General features: G+C 34.6%; 2 protein-coding genes across 5 annotated transcripts; both read left to right on the top strand.

Moving 5' to 3' along the window:
* The first annotated feature begins 955 nt into the window (after positions 1-955).
* On the top strand, positions 956-4,669 carry LOC112696046 (guanylate kinase 2). 4 transcript variants are annotated; one of them, XM_072196723.1, is made up of 12 exons: positions 956-1,434; positions 1,729-1,768; positions 1,969-2,005; positions 2,169-2,276; positions 2,363-2,436; positions 2,511-2,637; positions 2,771-3,133; positions 3,390-3,511; positions 3,604-3,739; positions 3,825-3,870; positions 3,954-4,062; positions 4,236-4,669. In XM_072196723.1, the coding sequence occupies exons 3-12, from the start codon at positions 2,003-2,005 to the stop codon at positions 4,351-4,353; spliced, it is 1,206 nt and encodes a 401-aa protein (XP_072052824.1). In that variant the 5' UTR covers positions 956-1,434; positions 1,729-1,768; positions 1,969-2,002; the 3' UTR covers positions 4,354-4,669. The 4 variants fall into 4 exon arrangements, with proteins under 4 accessions (XP_072052824.1, XP_072052825.1, XP_025604414.1 ...); XM_072196724.1 differs by having other exon boundaries at positions 3,957-4,062; XM_025748629.3 differs by lacking the exon at positions 1,729-1,768 and having other exon boundaries at positions 1,078-1,434.
* A 1,621-nt stretch (positions 4,670-6,290) lies between these two features.
* LOC112696047 (uncharacterized) lies at positions 6,291-14,949 on the top strand. Its single transcript, XM_072196725.1, has 5 exons — positions 6,291-7,972; positions 8,077-8,184; positions 8,434-8,521; positions 9,078-11,703; positions 12,718-14,949. Exons 4-5 carry the CDS (start codon positions 11,041-11,043, stop codon positions 12,751-12,753), a joined length of 699 nt encoding a protein of 232 aa, XP_072052826.1. The 5' UTR covers positions 6,291-7,972; positions 8,077-8,184; positions 8,434-8,521; positions 9,078-11,040; the 3' UTR covers positions 12,754-14,949.
* The last annotated feature ends 1,502 nt before the right edge of the window (positions 14,950-16,451 follow it).

Raw genomic sequence — 16,451 nt, forward strand, 5'->3', positions numbered from 1 at the left:
ACTCAATTTAATCATAATTTTGGCATCACTGATTCACTATAGTCAATTTTTGTTATAAAATTATTTAACAGTGTGTTCAGATATAACGACAGCTACTTTGCTAAATCTTTTAATAATTATTTAATGTGACGATTAAAAGATTTTACCTTAATTTATTTTTTAAAAAGCCTTAAAAAAACCCTTAAAGTAAATTAGGATTAGAATTTTAAATGTTTCGTAAAGAGTAATTAAGATAAAAGTTTCAATTATCACTTCAAATAGTTATTAAAAAGTCTAATAAAATATCGGTCATTACATAGCACATGATGACAAAAACAAAATCAAAAACTAATATGAATTGTAAATACTAAATAAATAAAAAAATATTAAGACTAAATTATGACACAGGTATAATTTTAGGATTAATTTAAATATTAACTCATTAAATAATACTTAGAATAAAGAGTTAGGATTTAATATTATGTTTGAAAACCATAAATTAGAACTAAAATTTTACTAAATTTCAGTATCTTTTAAAAAATAAAAATATATGAATGTGTTTGGTTTGTGTTTTTATTTTTTGTTTTTATTTTCAACATTTTTTGTTTAAAAAGTAAAAACACAGAGGTAACAACAGAAAGTCAAAAAATAAAGTTTTATTATTTTTACCGTTTTCACTTTTTTCTTTACAAATTCATAAAATAGAAAATAAAAACACAAATTAAACACACTCTAAAATTTGTAAAAACAAAATCTAAAACTTTAATAATATTTTTTTTTTAAAAATATTCTCATTTAAAATTTTAAATTCCAAATCTATCTCTAATTTTTCTATTTTAAACTAAACATTATTTTAAATCAAACACAATAACAAACCATAACTCAATTTAATATATTTTATAATAAATATAATACAAAAATTTAAGGGTCCAAAATTTAATTTAGTATTTAACTCTCACTCTCCATTTTGAGACGCAGCTTAAGTGAATCAAAGAAAATCTCGAAAAATATTTTCTCTTTTTATTAAAAATGGAAAGATGAGAAAAGAAATGAGAAATTTCCAAAATGAATAAAGAAACAAAAAGGAAGAAGGTTCATAAGCACCGCACAAGAAAACGAAAGCAAAGCCAAGGGGTCAAAGCAAAGGCGAAAGCCAAACCAAAAGGGTCCCTTCCCCCCTCTCTCCCACGAAGAAAAACTAAAGCCGCCCCCTTTCTTTCTCTCTCTCTCTCTCGCCCTACAAATATGAACAACCCTTCATCCTTCTCCTCTCATTCTTATTCCTTCCATTTTTTTTCCAACCTTGTTTTGATTTCATTACAACAACAACTACTCTGACCCCCAACACACACACACACACACACCCCCAACACAATAAAGCTAACTTCTTTTTAAGGTTTGGTTGGTTGTTCAACACGCCTACAAGCTGCTTGTTGTTTTGTTTCTGTTGCTAAGGTAATGATGCTCACATAAAATATCAACATTGGTGCTGGAATCTCTTTAAAGGTTTCGTCTTTCCTGCCATTGCGATCTGGGTTTTCTTCTGTTTGATCCACTTGTTCTGGTTGCGTGTGGTTTTGGCCTTCATTTACCTTTTCTCTATATACCTCGTTTTGAGAGAGAGAACAGAGGAAAAATGAAAACCCCCATGTTGGGTTTTGTTTTTGTTTAAAATTTCAGGTTCGGAGGTCTGAATTGTTTTTTTAATATGAAAAATAAATTAATTTTTCCCAAATTCTTATGTTTAAGGATCAGGCTGATGGATTTATTGAATAAAAAACCAAGCTTGGTGAGTTATTGTTGCATCTCTAAATTCTGTTTTCCATAAATCTCATTGGGATCTTCTGGCTATCATTTTGATGTTTCATGTAATGGATTTTGCTCCTCTCTCTCTCTCTGTTATGAAAGTTTGCATCTTTGCATTTATTGATAGATCTCTTGGTTAGGTTGTGATATTGATCTATGTTTTTGCATTTACTTTTTGTTCAGGGTTTAATTCAGGATTTTGCAGTCTTATAACTCTATGGTAAGCTTCCCCATACTTTTGCTCTGATGTTTGAATGAGGATTGGAAGGGTTAGAAATGGTTTCAGATTTCAAGGATAATGCAGTAATATCATGATGTTCAAATGTGGATCAAAGTGGTTTTGCTTTGAATCTAAATCTCTCTTAAATTGTTTTGATCACTAGGGAGAAGCACCAGCATTCCTTGTTGATGACCTTCAGAATGAGCCTCTTAATGGCTTTGAATTGAAAAATGGAACTTGCAAAACTATAACTACAATTGGAAATAAAATGGTAAGACTATATACCATGCCATGTTATAAAGTAGCTAGACAATCTTCTGCGTACAACGAAAAAATGAGCCTCCATTTGTTTGACAGTATGTCATTGGTGGCGCTGATGATGGAACTTTGTCCATTGAAGTTCAAATTTTTGACCGTAGTCTTGGAGAATGGTCAGTTTAAGTTTCTTGGCTTCATAGCTGCTCCTCTCAAGCTTTTGGTGCTGAATATCCTTTTTAAATTGCAGGATTCATCCCACCGTGCATGGCACCAAACCTCTGTCGAGCAAAGGCCACTCCGCGGTGTTTTTGAACGACCGAATACTAATTCTTAAGAAGGGTGCCAAGTCAGATGATCAAATATGGTTTTTGGAGGTTGGTGTTTTTGCAAACCGAAATCCTTAACTTGATATCAAACTATTACTAGTGTATGGAAAGTCTGAAACATTGCTAGATTTCTGTAGTCTCCTAATGGATGTTGAATTTTCCGTTTTCACATTATTGGTAGGTGGACACTCAATATGTTAGGCAGCAGCAAAAACAACTGGGGACTGAGGTTGTTGCGTGGAGTAAGGGAGTGATAGGTAATGCCGAGAAGCCGGTTGTTATCAGTGGACCTTCTGGGGTAGGCAAAGGAACACTGATATCAATGCTGATGAAGGAATTCCCATCCATGTTTGGTTTTTCGGTGAGCCACACCACTCGTGCACCAAGGGGCATGGAGAAAGATGGAGTCCATTACCATTTTACTGAGAAGAGTGTAATGGAGAAAGAGATTAAAGATGGAAAATTTCTTGAGTTTGCTTCTGTCCATGGTAATTTGTATGGGACCAGTGTTGAGGCTGTTGAAGTAGTAGCAGATGCTGGGAAAGTAAGTTCCTTCTGAATTATTATTATTATTATTAGGGAAAAGAAGCATAGTTTCTATCAAATAGTACATTCCAGTTTATAATTATAATACCTTGGCATACTTAAAATCAATCCTTTGTCTTGTATTATGATAGTAATGAAATTACATTCTATTTAAGGCTTGACATGATAGTACTTCATCCTCCTAAGATTGCATTTCTTTGAATATCTTTTTTTTAGATTTCTCATTAGTGTCTTTTTCTCTCTCTTTAATTCAGAGATGTATTCTTGATATTGATGTTCAAGGCGCCAGATCCGTGAGGTCTAGTTCTCTTGAAGCTGTATTCATATTTGTTTGTCCCCCATCAATGGAAGAGCTGGAGAAGCGCCTTCGTGACAGGTGAATAATAATAAGCTACTTAGCATGCCCTCCTTTTAAAGTCCTCAAACCTCCCAAAATTCATAACTGAACCTCAATTGCTTTGAAACCAGAGGGACAGAGACAGAAGAACAAATCTTGAAGCGACTCCGAAATGCTGCAGCTGAGATCGAGCAAGGGAAATCATCAAACATATTTGATTTCATCTTATACAATGATAACCTTGAGGAGTGTTACGAAAAACTCAAGGTAACATACACAAACCTCTTGATTTTGTGAACTTCTAACCATGGACGTAGGCACGTAGCCTGATATAATGTATCCATTGGTACAGAAATTATTGGGACTTGGTGGTTGTGTTGCTGCTACACCTAAATCAGGTAAGAATCCATTCAGTAAATAAATGTGATGCTCAGTCTTAACTGCATGTACCCAAGTTGATTTGTTGAATCTTTCATTCCAGCAGCACTTGGAGAGTTCAATCTACCATTGGATCATTCGGTGTCAAAAATCGATGACAAGATTATCATAAACTGCATCTCTTCTGGACTGGAGAAGGAATCAAAGAATTTGTAAGCCCTCTAAACTCTCCATGCTAAAGTATCTATTACTCTCGAAATTTAGTACATCAACTATTCAATATAAATTATGTTAAGATTCACTGTGTCACGAATCTAACAGAATTCTAAGTTACAAAGATATTGAGGCAATAGCTTCATTACTAACTTCGCACTTGGCATAACAGAATCATGTTGGATGTCTCCGCGCTCAAAGGAGGTGCACCCGGACGGACAAGAGGATTGGATTTTCAGGCTATCGGCTCGTTTTCGGATGGTTTGATTGGGATGGAAAGGCTTAGCTAACATTCAATGAAACTTGGCCAAACTAACTTGGTTTTCTCCATTCATATATAACTTGAGGAAGATTGAACATGTGATTAGGCATTAGATTCATGTCTCAAACAAAAATATTTCTTTTATTTTTGTCGTCCTTTGATTGTTCTGGCTATTGCATTGATTTGAGAAGTGTTGGCAATCCCACAATGATTATTTCCTCCACAGCCAAATGAGATGGCTTGTGATTTTTGCCTCTCCAAATGAACAATATATGAAATTTGATTCATTTCATGAGTTAGCAAGACACATTATGAACAATGAATGAAATCTTTTGTTTGCTTTAGGCAGTTGGTGTTTGACACGACATTGGATTTCAAGTCACACGTTTAACACAAACTTTGTTGTTTACATGTTTTATGCCTTATTTGTTTCCTATCTTATTTAGATTTTTTTTACTTTTTTTTAGAAAAAATGCTATTAGAACAACACATTTATCAAACTTCGTTAAAGTTTCTCAATATTGTACATGAAAGTTGGTGGAAAATGTTGATTAAAAACATGAATAGATGAAAAAACTAGCATTTCTCTATTCTTGTTATTTCCTTGTGGGGGGTATTGAAAGAAAATAATGGGGCAAGTGGGTATGTCCGTTAAAGCAGTTATGCGAGGGTGAAACTGAAAGGGCAGTGTTGTCAACATCAAGAAGGGGCCATTTGGTCCTTCCACTTACATTTTGCCATACCACCCACCAATCCCATCTTCCATAGCTCTATTTATTCTTTTGGTAAGTTACTCTGTTAGTTTCCATTCCATTTTCAATATCTTTTTAGTTCTAGAGAGTTCAATTGGTCAAATAAGCAGGGGAGTAAAATAACAAATAAATTTTTGAGAGCTTATATTTCGGACAGACTAGCCTCTAAAAAGAGATAGCAGATTAGGATAAAAAGTCTTAATTCTTAGTTAAATTTCAACGTTTATTATTCTAAAAGACTTTATTAATTTAAACTAGGAGTCTTAATAAAGTCTTAATTCTAAAGTCCTTATTTAGGGTAAAATAATAAATAAATTTTTAAATCTTTATATTTTGGATAAATTAACTGTAAGTTCAAAAATATTAATAAAATCTTTTAGAATAATAAACTATATATATATATATATATATATATTATTTTTTTTTTTTTTTTACTAAATCTTGTAAATTGGTTGGTATGTCCAAGTGCAAGTGGAAGGCCACTTTTTCTCCACATATTATGCCAACTTATATATTTTCTTGTAGCTTTCAACGTGTAGAAGTGGCAATGAATGAGGGAATGAGTGGAGGAAGCTTCCTTTACCTTCTGTAGAACAATTATTTGGTACCCCTAAATATATTTAATATATAATTTGAATTTTTTATAATTATACATTTTTGTTTTAGTAATCATAAATTAAACATAAAATTAAATGTACATAATTATAAATGAGTTTAGCTAATGTATACCCTAAGGATACAAATTCAAATTACTAATAATAAAAAATTTTAAATAATTTATTTTAATAAATACACAACAAATATATAAAAATTTTAAATTTTAAATTTTTTTATATTAGCTAAATCCTTATAAAAAGGTCTGAATTATGTTTTAAATGGTGTTTTGGAGTATAGGATAATTTTTGTTAATGTGGGATTAGGGCAAGTTGGCGCTTGGCATATTCTTTTTCTTCCCTACCATTGATTTTTGGGAATGGGGGGGACCCTTGAATTGAAAGAGGGTCATGCCTCACATTCAGAGAGGATCAAGTTGGGTCACTCACTATTGCTACTACTGCTATGCCCTATGCCAATCACATGCTAAATCTTTAACGTCCTACTTGCACTTTAATTTCTCTTCAATTTCATCCCTATTTTTACTTTTTTTTTATTATAAAAATTTAGATAAACTTGATAATATCATTCTATTAAAATCAGGAAATTTCTTTTTTGTGGGGGATTCTCTGAGTGGTTACATATGACCCATAAAAAAATTGCTCGTATTAATATCCAGAATTTGAACTTGTTTCTTTATCACTATATCTAATCACATTTTTTACTTTTACATTATTTTTCTGTGTGTCTATTTTTAATGGTAAATACAATTCATTTTGGAAAAAAAATAAAGAACGAAGCCCTCATTAAAAATTATTTGTTATTAAACATAACAAGTAAGTGAATAAGTTTTATACTTTATTTTCTTTTATAATCTTATAAAAAAATATGGATAATTCAATTAGTAAATTATTCTTTTAAATGCGAACTATTAATATTAAATATAACAAGAAAGTTAAGATTTATTTAATTAATAATAAAATTTTAAAATTATTATATAAAAATAAAAAATTAATTATTATATATTTATATATAAATATATATTATTTAATTTATTTTTAATATATGTACATTATTGATTACAGAGTTGTTATATGGCACGTCATTTCATTTGAAATCTTATTAATTGACCCTACAGGCCGATATACTGCAGTCAACACAAGGAATATAAACTACAAAACCAATCCCTTTTTTTCTTCAGACTTTTATTGAAATGAAATGACATTGCTGTTAATTTCTATATTAAAATGTGTGGTTACATTTCTTCTATATCATTCCTCTATGATTTCTAAAGAGAATTCTAGCTATATTTTCCTGATTATATACAACTTTTCTGTATAAAACCAACCAAAAAGATAGTCAAACATAATGATATGATAAAAAAGTCAACAGCAAAGTTTTTAAGTAATTTTTTTTTGTTTTTTATGATATTTTTCAGTTTTAAAAACTAAGAACTAGTGTAGATCTGAACTCAATTTAAAAGTTTATTTTTTGTTAATAAATCACTATATGTACAAAATAGAATTCAAATTTTCAACACATATTTAAATAAACGAGTGAACATATCACTCAATCAATACAAATTGATTATTTAAGTAAAAAATTTATTTGGAGGATTAGAAATTGTTTTTGAATCAGAACTTAAAACAATTTAGCTTTTTTTTTTTGGACAGGGACCCGGGCCAACAGTTCAGCCCAGGTCCAGAACAGAGACACATGCTCCTAACCGACCCGAAATTCATCCGTGTTCCCCATTCCTTGCTGCGATCCCCATCCCTTGCTGCGCATGAGAGAGGCTGGATTCAGCCCAGGCTACGTTGCGGCTTCTTCTCTTCAGTAACTCTGCGCACTGATCGGACCCCTGCGTGATAGCGACGCTGCTGGAGTGACGGCACCGAAGACTGTTCGTATCTGAACTGCCATCGCACCGTCTTGCCTCCGTAGCAGCAGCCGGAATATCGCCGTCAGCGCCCTCCATCGCCCAGGGACCTTCCAAGCTCTATTACAGCTTCTTCTCCTCAGCAATTCAGAGCAATGAGGGAACCCCTACTTGATACCAACGCCGCCGAAGCTTGCTCGTGTCTGGGTCTCCCCCGCATCGAATTCCTTCCGGAGCATCAGCAAGGACATCGTCGTCGATGTCCTCCCTCGCCCAACAGTTAAAACCGCACTGGACCTCCTCTGCTTCATGATCCCGCAGCACCATCCGTGTAATAGCGTCGCCTTGGGTTGCATGTAGATCCTCTGTCTCAGATCATTGACGATCTGGATTAAATCCTGACTTTCCTGCCTCATTGCTTGGTTCGAGCATCTTCTTTTTGCCTAATTTGATTTTTGCTATAATTCTTTATAATACTTGTTTTACATTTGAAACTCACTTATAATGATGCTTTGTATGTCTGCAGGTGGTCTAGTACTCCAACTCGCTCGTAATAATTCTGTTTCTGCTGCTTTTGTCACTGCATGGGCTAGACGATTTTTGTTTCTGGGAGTCCAAGTCATTCCCTTTTCAGGTAAACTCTTCATTAAAATTTGAATATCTTGGATTATGGCCAATGCCTCTCCTAAGGTTGTCTTGGATTTAATTGCTTGAACGAGCTTTAAGTTATCAAATTCTATTAGAGTTCTGTCCATTTGTAGATTGTTCACTATGATTAATGCTTGCCTTATTTCTTGAGCTTCTGCCATAGTATTTGATTTGGCTTGAATCTTTCCTGAGAAACCTAATATAATCCTTCCTTTACTATCTCTGATAACCACAGCTATTGCACCTGTTCCAGTATCGTTTCTGAAGGCTACATCAACATTTGCTTTCAACCAGTTCTCAGGGAGAGGTCTCTATTTCACCAAGTTAGTTTTGCTCCTATTGGCTTCTATTTTCTGTGTCTGTTGTTTTTCTACTAGTTTCCAGTATGTTGCCTTTAGTGCTCTTGCCCTGCTGATTGTGCAACAAGGATTTACTTCCTATTGTTGAAATAGCTTGCTGTTCCTCATTTTTCATATCTCCCACATGAAAAATCTTAACTTACTAATTCTCTTCTCCTGGTCCTCTCCACCACCTGCTCTCACCTTTTTTATGCATTCCACCATCCAATTTCCGATTGAGCTAACTGTCTCAACTGTTGGGGTCCATTGACATTCCGCTCCGAACCATGTTGTCCTAGCCCAATCGCATAGCAGTAATGCATGTTCTACTATCTCTAAACTTTTTAAGCATATTTGACAAACTGAATCTGGTGCCATCTTTCTTTTATGTAAGTTATAACCTACTAGTAATATATGTTGAGTTAAGAAATTAACTAAATTAATTAGTGATGACAAACATTATTTTTGGCAAAATAAATAATTAGTGTTGATAAATTAATTAATGAGTATATGTTGCTAATTATTTACTATTATGTTGCAGGCCTTAATTAAGTTGCAGCAGCCCAACATCAAACAAAAGATATCAGCTAATGGACTGAATAGTAAGTGAAAAAATAAAGACAAGCCCAAGTCATTCATCTCAAGCAAAAGTCATCAAAGAAGCAAAGCAAGGCACCAACGGGCTGTAGTAAAGAAGAACCCGATCCAAGCCCGAAATTGATTTTTAATTTCCCACCATCTTGCATTACCATAAGCAACGTTCCTCTCTTCTCTAATCAAGTCACATCAAGGTTTCAGAAAAGTAAGAAAGAGAAAGAGAGAGAGAGCTTCTTCACCAAGATAGTCACCAAAGAAGCAAGAAAGAGAAACTAAGCTTGAAAGGCAGAAGTCATCTCAACAAATCCAAACCAAATCAAGCTTAGGTTATAGGTAAATCTTTTCCTCATACATGCAACTCGGTCTCATCTCTTCTTTCCAACTCTCTGCTCTATCTGAAAATGGCATTCAAGAGAAAGTTGTGCTCTGTCCTATTCTGCTTCACATCTACGGTCACAAGTGATACTTGGGGACCAAGTAGTTTTTCAATGGCTAAGATCAAGTTGACCATGTGAAGATTTCTATGGTTACTGCTTTGTGGCTTTCGGTCAAGATGAGAAAGTCAGAGGGAAAGTTTCTACTCTGGGGATTAAGATGAAAAAGTGAATCTGGGGTTGGTGAAGCTCAAGGCTCAAGGTGTTGATCTTGGAAGAAGATTCAAGCAACATGCAAGAAGAATAAAAGAAGACTTCTTGCTCATTCAGAACCAAGGAGAGAAAACTAGAGTGTGAGAACAGTGTTCTGAAGTTCCTCTACTTGGATAATGCTTACTTTCAAAGAAGCATTCGGCCAATACTGAAGAACTGTATCTGAGGTTTGTGAATCTGGTTATGCACATAGCAAAGAGGCTACTGATGAAGTCAATCTCCTTCATGTTTTACTGATTGTAATGTACTTTTCTATGTTTATCTTTCTGTAATTTCTATGAGAAAAGGCATTGTGAGAAAACTCAAGTAAAAGCCATGAGTGGAAAAAGGCTGAGTGAAACACTTGAGGGAAAAGCCTAGAGTTATTTTCTGATTTCTTTAGGTTGGCTAAGTGTCTTGTATCTTGTACCTGGTTGGTATCCCTTTCTTAGTTGGGTTAGCACTAAGAGTGAATAGTTAGGAGTTACCATAGCCAATGTCAAGTTAGGACAGAACTTGAGTGTGAAATTAGTGTATGTAATACTGTTAACTATAGTGAAATTCTTCCATAATTGTGGAGGAGACTGCATGTAGGTTGCATAGCACAAGGCAACTGAACCAGGATACATGCTGGTGTTCGCTTTTCTCTTTTCTACTGAGTTCTGTTTTCTGATATTCATGAGACAAAAATAAATTGTCTCATAAATTTTCACTGCTGAGTTCAAACAGAATCAGAATTGTAATATTGTTTAAAAGGGTTATAACAGCAACTTAAAAAGGAAGGCATAGATTCAACCCCCCTTCTCTAAGCCTACCACAACCTTCAATTGGTATCCAGAGCTGAGGTCTCAAGAATTAAGCTTAACCGCTTGGAGCAAAGATCCAATGGCAAACAACTTGGGTACAACCACAGTTGCTTACACCCTCACTAAAGGCCAGTCAAACAACCGGCCACCTTTCTTCAATTGGAAGAACTATTCCTACTGGAAAGAAAGGATAAGGATATTCATCCAATCCATTGACTACAACATATGGAAGATCGTTGTAAGCGGTCCAAAGATCCCAACAAAAACAAGTGCTGATGGAGTGGTGACTCCAAAAGAAGAAGCTGAATGGAATGAAGATGATAAGAAGAAGATAGAGCTGAATGCTAAAGCAATCAACCTTCTTCACTGTGCTATCAGCTTTGAAGAGTACCGAAAGACGTCTAGATGCAAGACAGCCAAAGAAATCTGGAAAAAACTCCAGGTTACACACGAAGGCACCAAATAAGTAAAAGAAATGAGGATTGATATGCTGCGAAAAGAGTACGAGATGTTTAGCATGAAGGATGGAGAAAGCATTGATGAAGTGTTTGAGAGATTCTCAATCATAATCAACAACCTTGATGCTATGGGTACAAACTATGCAGAACAAACCTTGGTGAGAAAACTCCTTAGAAGCCTCACAAAAGAGTGGGAAAACACTGCCACTGTCCTAACCGAGAGTAACAACATAAGTCCCATAACCTATGATGAGCTGAGAGGAAAACTCCTTGCCTATGAAGCCACACACACAAACACTGACTCAAAAAAAAAGGGAATAGCCCTCAAGTCACAAATAGAACCAAAAGAGAGTGAGTCTAGTGATGGTATTTCAGATGACGAGCTTTTGTTTTTTGCTAGGAGATTTAGAAGGATGATGAAGAACAAGGGCAAATACAAGGGTTCAAGTTCAAAGGAGCACAAGATAGACTTGAGCAAGGTGACGTGTCATCATTGCAAGGAGGCTGGACACTTCAAGTCAAATTGTCCAAAGCTCAAAAAGGAGGACAAAGGAAAGAAGGAAAGGAAGAGAGTACTCATGGCAGCTTGGGAGGATCTTGAGAATGACTCAAATGAAGAAGAAGAATCTGAAGGAGATGACAAAGACTGCTTCATGGCTGGAAACAACAATCTTGATGAGGTAAACTATTATGATTTGACCATTGAGGACTTGCATGCTATTATTGATGATCTCACTTTAAACACATCAAAACTGCTTGATAAATACAATGAATGCAGATCTGAAAGAGATGTGTTAAGAGCTGAAAATAATTTTTTAAAGGAAAAAATGAAGGAAACTGAATGTGCATTAGACATCATTGAAGAAAACAGATTTCTAAAATATGAACTTGAAAAATTAAAAGAAAAGCACATTGTGGATCCTTCTCATGAGTTAATTATTGAAAATGAAAGATTAAATGATAAGATTAAAAGGCTGAATGGTGACTTAGCAAAATTTGCTCAAGGTTCCAAAAACTTGGACACATTACTTGCAAGTCAAAGACCATTGTTTGAAAAATCTGGTTTAGGCTACATAGCCAAGGAAGATGCAGTTTCTAATACTTCCTCTATAAAATTTGTGGCTTCTTCATCAAATACCAAATCCATACCAAGCAAATCAGGTATCGGATATGTTTCAACTTGTGAAGAAAAATTTGATGAAGCAAACACAAGTGAAATTGAGCCTTCACCAAGAACTGGTCCGAGTCCAAACCGGCCAGGTTTGGGTTACATTTCAAAAAATGAGGATGCTTTCAAGAAACCAATATTTTACAACAAAACCTCATTTTCGAAAGGTAAAAATATTCAAAAAAAATTATGGTGAAAACATTTTTGCAAAGAGGAATAATTATAACAAAAATAAGTTTGTCAAAAGAAATGCATCTCCTCCAAAAACCAGAAAATTCCAACCATTTAATCATTTCAAGCAATATAACTCACCTCAATTTCAGCGGCACACATCAGAAAATCATTGTGTTAATTGCAAGAAATTTGGTCACTTATATGCACAATGCTTCATTGAAAAAAGAGTTGTTGGAAACAAAGTTTACAATATTGTTTGTGATTTCAATGCACTTGGGCAACCAAGATGGATTAACTTCAAAGGATCCAAATTAATTTGGATAGCTAAGGCTACTTGAAACTCATCATGCAGATTTGCCTAGCATCCAAGAACAAAAAGGACATGTGATACATGGATAGTGGATGTTCAAGGCACATGACTGGAAGGTCAACCTACTTCATCAAAATAAATAAGTATGATGGAGGTTTTGTGACCTTTGGAGATGATGGTAAAGGTAAAATCATTGCTGTTGGAAAATTAGGTAATGAGCAATCTACTTTCATTGATGATGTGCTTTTGGTATGTGGTTTAAAGCACAATCTTTTGAGTATAAGTCAGCTGTGTGATTTAGGATATTTAATTGTTTTCAAAAGGCTTGAATGATGTGTTGTTAATGAAAAGACAAATGAAGTGATGTTTGTTACCAAGCGTTTCAATAATATATATGGACTTACTCTTGATGAACTAAAGGATCAAAATGTAGCATGTCTTCACTCTAAAGAATCTGAAAAGTGGTTATGGCACAAGAGATTGGGCCATGCAAATATGTTTCAAATAAACAAACTTGTAAAGAAAGAATTAGTAAGAGGTCTCACTTTGATAAAGTTTGACAAAGACATCACTTGTGATGCTTGCCAAATGGGAAAACAAACAAAAAGTTCTTTTAAACCAAAGGAAGACATCTCTACTAAAAGACCACTTGAGTTGCTACACATTGATTTACTTGGTCCAACAAGAACTTAAAGCCTAGGTGGTAAACATTATGGTTTAGTAATTGTGGATGAATATAATAGGTTTGGTTGGGTTTTATTTATTGCACACAAAAATGAAGCCTTTTCGGCCTTTGAACCTTTTTGCAAGAAAATTCAAAATGAAAAGGATTTGAAAATCTCTTCTATAAGAAGTGATCATGAAACTGAATTTGAAAATAATTTGTTTGAAACCTTTTGTGAGGAATTTGGAATATCTCACAACTTCTCTTATCCAAGAACACCACAACAAAATGGTGTTGTGGAAAGAAGAAATAGAAGCATACAAGAGATGACAAGAGCTATGCTTTGTGAGAGTAATGTTCCAAAATTCCTTTGGGCTGAAGCGGTTAACACAGCTTGCCACATTTTAAATAGAACAATCATAAGGAAATTTTTGAAGAAAACCCCTTATGAACTTTGGAAAGGCTACCCACCAAACTTAGATTACTTGTACATCTTTGGATGCAAATGTTTTGTTTTAAATAACAAAGAAAATTTGGGTAAATTTGATCCAAAGGCTTATGAGTGTTTGTTTGTAGGATATTCCACAACTAGTAAAGCATATAGGGTTTATCATCAAGATGCTAGAATTATTGAGGAGTCCATACATGTTAAATTTTGTGATACTAACTTGGTGCAAAGCATTTTGGAAGTTTGTGATGCAGGAAATCAAGCTCAAAAGGAGGATGAAACTGCAAATGCTGAAAATTCAAGAGACAATTCCATGTTGTCTCATGAATCTGAAGGAAATCTTGCGGCTAGCAGCGCCCAGAATCCCTTGGTGACTGAATCTGCCTCCAAGTCCACCAGACCTCGTGAGTGGAGATTCTTAAAGAATTATCATGAGGAATTTGTCATTGGGGACGTCTCTCATGGAGTGCAAACAAGGTCTTCCACTAGAAAGGCCAATGAAGGATCCAACATAGCCCTTCTATCACAAATAGAGCCTCAAAACGTCAAGGAAGCACTTGGTGACCCTTCTTGGATTAAAGCTATGGAGGATGAGCTTCTTGAGTTTGAAAAGAACCAAGTATGGACTTTGGTTCCAAGGCCAAGTGGAAAGAAAGTGACCGGCACCAAGTGGATATTTCGGAACAAGTTGGGAGAAGATGGTAGCACTGCAAGAAACAAGGCAAGGCTAGTGGCTCAAGGATATGACCAAGAAGAAGGAATAGACTTTGATGAATCATTCGCCCCTGTTGCCCGAATGGAAGCCATAAGACTTCTCTTAGCTTATGCTGCATTTTGTGGTTTTAAATTATATCAAATGGATGTAAAATATGCATTTTTTTAATGGTGTGATAGATAGAGAAGTGTATGTGGAGCAGCCTCCTGGTTTTGAAAATAAAGAACATTCTAATCATGTTTTCAAATTGTCTAAAGCTCTCTATGGTTTAAGACAAGCTCCTAGAGCTTGGTATGAGAGACTTAGCTCTTTTCTTTTGAAAAATGGTTTTCAAAGAGGTACCACTGACACAACTCTATTCATCAAGAACTCTAATGATTCTTTTATTCTAGTCCAAATATATGTTGATGACATTATTTTTGGATCAGCAAATGAATCCCTTTGTTCTGAATTTGGAAAACTCATGACAAGTGAATTTGACATGAGTATGATGGGTGAACTTAATTTCTTCCTTGGGCTGCAAATTAAACAAACTGAAAAATGTATTTTCATTCATCAAGAAAAGTATGCCAAGGAATTAGTTAAGAAATTTGGTATGGAAAATGCCAAATCCATGGGAACACCCATGCATCCTAGTTCTAAATTAGATAAGGGAGAAACTGAGAAAGATGTTGATGAAACTAGGTATAGAGGAATGATTGGTTCACTTATGTACTTAACTTCCTCTAGACCCGATATTGTGCAAAGTGTTAGATTGTGTTCTAGGTTCCAATCCAAACCTAAAGAGTCACATCTTTCTGCAGTTAAAAAGATCATTAGATACGTTCATGGCACATCTAATTTTGGTCTTTGGTATCCTAAGATTGATGATTTTTCTGCGGTTGGTTATTGTGATGCAGATTTTGCTGGTGATAGAGTTGATAGAAGGAGCACTTTTGGTTTATGTTGCTTCCTTGAAAAGTCCTTAAATGTTTGGTCAAGTAAGAAGCAACCAACAGTGGCCTTATCCACTGCAGAGGCTGAGTATATAGCTGCTTCTTCTTGTTGTTCTCAGCTTTTATGGTTAAAAACACAGCTTGCTGATTACAAATTAAAGGCTGAAAATATTCCCTTGATGTGTGATAATATGAGTGCCATTAATATTTCTAAAAATCCAGTTTTGCACTCAAGGATGAACCATATTGAAGTGAAATTTCACTCAATAAGAGAACATGTCCAAAAAGGGGATATTAGCATTCAATTTGTTAAATCTGAGGAGCAATTAGCATATATTTTTACAAAACTATTAGCTGAGGATAGATTTTGTATGCTTAGGACTTGTCTAGGAATTTTGAGTTATGATTCTTTATTTGAAAATTGCCGATGTATTTGCTGGAGATTTTTTGTCTCATAAATAGGTATGGGACAATTCTGGGCAGGTGATGAACGTCTCCATCAAGCCAGCATGTTCTAGGCTTGTTTCAAATGAAAGATAATCTGAGCCAACCTCAAAATCAGATCAAGAGTGGTCCATTGTGTTTCCTTAAATCCAACTTTCTCTGGGCCCATATGTGAATGTTACATTTTTTTGGTGATGGGCTGTGTGTTTATTTTTTTAATAATTTTTCATTTAATGTTTATAATTCAAAAAGATTTTCAATTTATTTTTTGGTTTTTCAAAATTTAAAATTCATTTCCTGTTTTTATTTTCAAATCAAATCAAATCTTAAATTTATGAGGTCAGGTCTTTTCATGTCATTTCAAAAAGTGATGCAGTTGCATGGTTTTAGAAAACCACTTTTGGGTACGGTTACCAACACTCCCTCTCTTCCCTCAATAACTTCTCCTCAACCCTTCGGTTTCTTCCCTTTCACTCCACTGTCTCTTTTCCATCAAAAGCCTAAATCTAACCAAAAATGGGGAAGAAAGTTATTGCCAAAAGAGCACCGCGTGAGAAAATCGATAAACTT

The sequence above is a fragment of the Arachis hypogaea genome, chromosome 6 (assembly GCF_003086295.3).
Source record: "Arachis hypogaea cultivar Tifrunner chromosome 6, arahy.Tifrunner.gnm2.J5K5, whole genome shotgun sequence".
Lineage (NCBI taxonomy): Eukaryota > Viridiplantae > Streptophyta > Magnoliopsida > Fabales > Fabaceae > Arachis > Arachis hypogaea.